General features: G+C 35.2%; 1 protein-coding gene across 1 annotated transcript; it reads right to left on the minus strand.

Moving 5' to 3' along the window:
* Positions 1 to 654: 654 nt before the first annotated feature.
* LOC103277109 (thioredoxin domain-containing protein 16-like) lies at positions 655 to 7,209 on the minus strand (the record flags this gene model as incomplete). Its single annotated transcript, XM_008074568.1, has 4 exons — positions 655 to 791; positions 1,126 to 1,294; positions 5,876 to 5,935; positions 7,066 to 7,209. Coding segments are annotated over 4 exons (510 nt in total), but the record flags the coding sequence as incomplete, so codon positions are not given.
* Positions 7,210 to 7,736: the final 527 nt, after the last annotated feature.

The raw sequence follows: 7,736 nt of genomic DNA on the forward strand, positions 1-7,736 counted from the left end.
ATATGAGGTGCCCAGAGCAGTCAGATTCATGCAAACTGAAAGTACAGTGGTGGTTCCCAGGGCCTGGGAGGAAGGGAAAATGGAGAGTTGTTGAAGTTTCAGTCTTGCAAGATGAAACAGTTCTGGAGATGAGGTGTACAACAATGTGAACGTTCTTAATACTTGCTAAATAGGCACTTAAAAATGGTTAAGAAGCTAAAGAATGATCTTCTCATACAGGAAAAAACCCCACAAATATTGTGTGTAAGTAGTTACATAAATTATAGCATATATGCTATAAAACAGTATATTCATTCAATTAAATATTATGTAGCCATAATGTCTATGAAAAACATTAATCACATGGAAAACATACACCAAAGTAATGTTAAATAAAAAGAAAAAGATACTAACCCAGATACACAGCTTTAGCCCAATTACATTAAAACATACATAAATATGCAATACATACATATGCAGAAAAAAGATGGAAGAAGTTACATCAAAATTTAACAGCGTGTATATTCTGAATAACTAGATTACATATTTTTTCTTCACACTTCTCTGTGCTTTTGAAATACTCTACAATTTAAAAAGACACTCTTCAAAAAAAAGCTAGAAAGCAATGAGTGTTTAACTACACACTGTATAGATCAAAAGCTCAACTCTACTTACCTGTTGTCATGGTTGGACTAAATAGTCCCAGGACTGACACACTAGAATAGGAGATCAGGTCTTGATATAGTTCCCCATTTAAATATTCTTCTGCTTCTTGGGTCGAGGCTATGTTCACTGGATATGAAATCCTGTTGCTGGATGAATATATAACTATATTAACAATTAATTTTTAAAAATACTTTTTTCAGTTTGGAAAATTCTGAACCTAGCAAACAATATTTTACATAGGATAAATATCTGGTAAAATACAGGTAATCAAATATTATTCTTTAAAAATAGCTTCATAAAACAAAGTTATTATCTCTCCAAAAGTGATGGAATATGCATAGAATCTTTATCAATATTGATTTTGTGATCTCAATGCTAGTAGCCTCCTTAGCCTATGTAAAGCATGTCCACAAATTATGAGAATTAGAACTTCTACAAAGCTAAACATTGAGAAACCTTATAGTGAAGCTGAATACTTACAGCTGGATAAATTTTAGGAGATCTTCACTGCCTAGCATACCAGCATAAGATACTGGGTTCTCGCCTTCCTTGTACATCTTTACAACAGGAAATGCAATCACATTTTGCTGAGTACATACATCAGACCAATCTGCACAGTTTACTCTAGTAAGAAGCATACTGGGTGTGCCTAAATAAAAGGAAAATGCACATTTTGCAATCATTAATATAGAAAACTCGTTTGCTTAAGATTTTCAATATTTTTCTGTCCTATTCTTATTTAAGCTCTCAGCATGAGACACCTCTGCTTACGTTCCCTTCCCTTGATCTTTGAAGCACCTTCCCTTACTGGCTTTTTCCCCCTGCTCTAGCTTCTTCTTTTTGGCCCTTTTTGCAAGTTCTTCTACCCTCAGGGTTGAGAGTCTCTCAAGGCTCGGTTTAAGCTTCCTCTGTTCTGGCTGTACACTCTCTTCCTAGAAAACCTCAATAGCCATCAACAATCTAATGAATCCTAAATGTATGTCTTTGGCCCAGACTCCTCCTTGACACTCCAGACCAACTGCCTTTTGTTTTCTCCTGAATGGAAACATCTTCAAAGTCATCATGTCTAAAACCCAATATGATTTGCTTCCTGTGTATGTTGCTGAACGTTGCCATTCTCAGGCAACTCAGAAAGCAAAGCATCATCTTCCAGGTCTCCGCAATCCTAAGCTCACCATGTCTAATTCATCAGCATGTTTTTTCAATTTTACCACCTAAATTTTACATATCTCTATTTACTGTCCATTTCTGTTTACTGCCACTACTCGGGCCACCATTTTTGCTGGAAAACCACAACAGGCTTCCAATTCAGTCCCTTGATTTCGATGTCTCTACACTCATGCTAGAGACAGCTTTTCAAAACTCACTTCTGTTTTGGAATCGGCCCACTCCCACCAGCCTTTGCAGAGTTAGGTCTATCTCACTGGGTGTGACTACACTGGTCTGCATCTGGCTCCTTGGATATAAGTTCCTATAGAACTCCTTTCCATCTCCTGATATCACTATGTACTCATTATATCACTATGTACTCATTTGCGTGATTATCTGATGAAGGTCTGTCTTGACCGTGAGAGCTCCCTGAGAGCAGGGACTGTGTCTGTTTACTCATCACCGGTTTTCTAGTATCTAGAACCCCTTAAACATGCATGTGAATAAATGACACATGTGAAATTCATCTAGGACTCCAGGTCCCTATGCAGTTTAAAGATTATTTTTTTTTCAGCCTAAGAAAACACATAGAACCTCAAACAGAAATTCCTACTTGCTCTTTAATAAAAGATGTAAAGTTCTTTAAAATATGTATATTACTGTGTGGAAAAAGATCAAACGCTAAATAAAACAAGCACCACACAACTCAGCTATCAAAAGAATAAATTCTAATAAAAAGTTGTAATGTCATATTAGATCATAGAAAGAATCATTACATATCAATGTAGGATATAGTCTAAATGTAACCTAATGATATTAAATTAAAATTGTGATTAAAACTGTAAAATGTGATATTTTATCATCAAAAGTTTTTAATACTGCAAATTATAGTTTTAAAAATTCTTGATTAGTTCTCATAGATGAAATAACTTATCACTTTAGACTTCGTGTTAACTAATAGTTTGATAATGCAGGCAGTATAGTCTGTCTTATTCATCACTATATGTCCACTGGATAGTACAATGTCTGTGGCATAGTATGCACGCAATAAAATGCATAGAATGCACACTGAGATTTCTTCATAAACAAATTGAAAATTTTTACATTAATGGATATAAATACCTGAATAGTTTGTGAGCATATAAACAAATATAAATCCTATTCCTTCCACAATCCTACCTGCTAAATGGCTCCTCTACCAACGTTTTCTTTTTTCTTTTAATTTTTTATTTTAAAGACGTGGGGTACAATTCAGGATGACGTATACGAATGTTCATTATGCAGGTACCTTGTTGATGAGGTGTGCCCTGCCCCCTGGCAGTTTCCCACTACTGCCCATCCCTTTCTTACAGTATTATGATAGCTTTTCAAGGTCTGCTTATGAGTGAGAACCTATGATACTCGGTTGTTTGTTTCTGTGATAGATCACTCATTATGAAGCCTCTAAGTCCATCCAAGTTGCTCTGAAGTTCATAATTTTGTCCTTCTTTTTGCTGTGTCATATTCCATTGTGTATATGTACCACATTTTTTGGATCCAGTCCTCTTTAGATGGGCAGCAGAGTTTGTTCCATGTTTTTTCTACTGTAAATAATACTGCAATAAACATGCGTGCGCAAGTAGCTTTTACCAAAGTTTTCTTATCCTTTAATCATTTCATCTGGTGATGCTTATTTATACAAACTACCATATTATATACCGCCATCCAAATATCAAATATATTGCTCTTAAAGCTGCAGTTCTTTCCCTTCAATAAGCATCTTTAGCATGTCTAACGCTGCTAAAAATGTTATTCCTTGGTCTCTACAGTTGAAAAGACAAACTCTAATGTTTTCTTTAAAACTGGAAAAATCATACTGATATATATCATTAAAAGTTACGACTACTTATATTGAAGTTACCAATTGAAAATTTAATTTTCTTTCTTGAAAAATGATTTCAATATTAACTCATGTTTCAACTAGAATAGTCTAATGTTTAAGATGACTATAGTATTATATCCCGTATACTTTATTTCAAATAGATTCCTAATGTAAAGGGAAAAAATAGATTCTTGCAGATACAGATGCGACGTAAGTATAAAAATTTGATATTTGCTGCCACCTTGTGACTGAGTAAAATATACTCTTCATTGTCTTTGAGAAGAAAAATTGCTTTTTCCCACAGTCAACGTGAAAGATTATAGAACTAAGTGCCCAAAGTGTTACAATATTTTCCTAATTTACAATGTTATATTATAGGTTGTAGCACAAACAGAAAACACTATAATTACATACACCGTGCATTTTCACATTAAGCCCCTGAACTTCCAAAGGTGTCTATTGATCTGATAACTAGTTATTAACACAATTGTTATTCATAAAGAACACAGTCAATGAAAAGGAAAGCAAGTTTTCGGGTTGATTATCTGCTTTTTAATTCTAAAAACACATGGAACTCACATCCCTTGCATTGAAGGGATAAGTAGTCTATTTTTTATTTATTTTTTTATTTTATTATTATTATTATTTTTGAGTTGGAGTCTCACTCTGTTGCCCAGACTGGAGTGCAGTGGCCGCTTCCGGCCACCGCAGCCTCGACCTGCTGGGCTCCGGCGATCCTTCCGCCTTAGCCTTCCAAGTAGCTGGAATTACAGGCATGCGCTACCACACCTGGCTGATTTAGTCTATTTTTTAAATCATTAAAAGAGAAGAAAGTAAGGGAATCTTTTTCCATTATCATCTGGTGTTGACCAAATGAGTTCAGGGGGTGATCATTAACTCTATTATTGAAGGATAGTATCAAATTACTATTTTATCATGGCTTTTATATTTTTTCTTTTTCTTTTCTTCTAACTATTTGCAAAAGAGGTTAGAGAATATTAAAGAAGAAACCTAAATTTGTTCATATACTCCAACTACAAAGGAAAATCTGAAAGCAAATAACAGGGTTTGCTTTTTAAAAAATAATTGGGGATCATACTATGTATAGATTTAAGTATCCCTTCACTCAATAACAAGATTATCAAAAGTTGGATCAAATGTGCTTGGGAAATAAAAAGAATGGTTCATTTAGGGTTGAATTTCTAGCATCAATTTCATGAGCTCACAAAAGCCCCAATGTATAAATTGTACAACTTATAAGTACAACAATGTGTATGTTGTACATTAGCATTCATTTCCCCTAAATGAAAAATTATGAAATTCTACTATATTAGCTTATTCATCTATTCAAAAATTATTAAAACTCAGATATTTTTCAATTTACGTCAAAATATCCCAAGTTCAGTAAGCTGATATAAGACACACTACCTACCCCTAAGGAACTTGCAAAATAATGAAAGAGACTATAAGCTAGTGTTCCCAAAATTAAATGGTAGATATGTAATCAGGAATATGCCTATTTAACCATAATATCTTCTATTTACAAGATAAACAGTAGGAGAAAATGATATCACAGAGACAAAGCATGGTCCATTCCATCTTATTCAAATGACTAAAACACTGTGGACACCTAACCCATCATCATCTCTGTCTTACTAACAGGCCTCCCTACTTCTCCCTATTTCTTTGCTGAGATGACAGAATAGACATTATGAGTTAAAGTTCATTGCTTGGATTCATATTTGCCTACAACTGGATCTGGTTTCATGATAGTTTTAAAAAGATCTAGTCTATGAGAAGTAAACTAACTTCAAAAACACTGGGATCTTTCATCTCTCATTAGAGTGTGAGACTGGGTTTTATCTGCCAAATTTTTATTCTCAACATTTAATAGTAATTAGCACAGAGCAGACACTCAAAAAATGGTCACTGAAAGACTGAATTCGGCCAAAAGATTCCTGAATTAACTGTGTAGCCACAAGTATGCAATGTATAAGTTTTCTACTTTCTATTATAAACAGTTCCATGAAGACAAATCCTAGTGAATGCTTCTGGACGCTTTGGAAACTCTTGGCTCATTAACTTAACCTTGGAGACACAAACATAATAACCTGAAATTTTATGTTATATAGCTTTCTACCTCTTTAACATAACATATAGTTTTACAAATAGCTACAGCTCAGAATCAGGAAAATAAGCATGCATACCATAGTACAATACCTTTCAATTTAATTGCCACATCAATATAGGACTGCAAAAATGCCATGGATACTGCTTGCCCTACATGAAAAAAAATTCAACAAAATGCATGTGTATCTCCAAAGCACCCACACTTAGATATAACAAACATATAGATTTATGGGGTTTCCCAAATTTGTTATTCTTTTTTTTTTTTGAGTTGGAGTCTCACTCTGTCGCCCAGACTGGAGTACAGTGGCCGCTCCCGGCCACCGCTGCCTTGACCTGCTGGGCTCCGGCGATCCTTCCGCCTCAGCCTTCCAAGTAGCAGGAACTACAGGCGTGCGCTACCATGTCCGGCTGATTTATTCTGATGTATTGTAGAGATGAGGTCTCGCTGCCCGGGCAGGTCTTGAACCCGCGGACTCAAGCAATCCGCTCACCTCAGCCTCCCAAAGGCATGGGATTACAGGCCGAGCCACCGAACCCGGCTTTGTTATTTCCTAATGAGAAGTATCTTAATCTACAGCCCTCAAGAAGGTCCAAACATTTAAGGGAGTTTCAAAGGCAGACAACTTTCTGCATTTGTACTGCAAGGAATATAGCTGAATGGCTATTATTTGAAGATAAAAGCAATAAATTTACTACAAATCTTTAAGAACTGTTAATACATTCAAAACCATTGGCTTGAATAAAAGTTTATAAAAATTAACATCTAGCTTAATCACTAACCTTTAATTTTTACAATTATTATTTTAAAGATGTGGAGTACAATTCAGGATTAGGTACATAAGCGGTCATCATACAGGTGAAGTTTGGGCTTCCCTTGGGTCCTCACTTGGCCTGGTTTGGGATGAGGTGCCCTTATTGATGCTATGTGCCAACCCCCCCCAACCTCTCTGGGAGTGTCCCGCTACAGCCAATCCCTTTCTTGTAGTGTCATGATAAATGTTCAGGATCCACTTATGAGTGAGAACATGGGGACTCAGTTCTTTGTTTCTGTGACAGATCTCTGAGTAATTAGCCTTTAAGCTGTAAATCACATATAAACCGGCTGTACAATCCCAGAACCAGTTAGAAGTGAATGCCTCAATGTGTGTAGATAACCTGAGACATATGAAAGCTCTGTCATTTTTACAACGTGTGATATGCAGAATGAAAAATTAAATCTGTGTACTTTTAGATGTCCTAGTATATAATACAGATAATTTCTTCTAAAGGCTCCTACTCACACCCGGCATAGAAGAGCACTATGCTGTCAGAAGCCATGACTGTCGCGTTAAATGTCTCTTCTGTTAGTTCCACTGTAAGTTCCAAAGGTAGCTGCCTCTTCCTGTCTCTGTAAACAGTTTCTGCCACTTCGTCATCTTGAGTATCTAAAATGTTTGAAAAGAAATTAATTTAAATATAGATAGATAATTTAAAATATTTAAGCAGAAACTTTTGAATTCATACTATCTTAATAGTTAAAAGTCATAATATTTTGAAACCTTTGCCTGGCTTCCTACCTTCAACATCTCTGAGATGCTTCCTGACTCAGAATTGTGAAATTTTAGTCAATTCCAAAATTAAAATTTGTTCTACTAATAATAAGTAGTGCTATTTTGCTCCTATATAACTATATTAATTTATAATCCAAAAGGGTTCTACCATACCTCTTGGACAGTGTCTATCTGCCTCTACTATATGCCAAGCACTCTGGTGGACACTAGGGAAAGTGGTAAACAAAACAAACGTGGTCTCTGACCACATGGAGTTGCTAGCTGAGGAAAAGACAAACCGATTACTGAATAAATATATAACTATAAATGATTATCAGTTCATGAAGAAAGGTAAATCATATCAGGGAGTGTTTTTAAACTTTTAATTTTTTATTTTAATTTATTTCAGAGTTGACGGAATA

This window comes from Carlito syrichta, unplaced genomic scaffold (assembly GCF_000164805.1).
Source record: "Carlito syrichta isolate Samal-C Ts95f unplaced genomic scaffold, Tarsius_syrichta-2.0.1 Scaffold37971, whole genome shotgun sequence".
NCBI classification, from domain to species: Eukaryota; Metazoa; Chordata; class Mammalia; order Primates; family Tarsiidae; genus Carlito; species Carlito syrichta.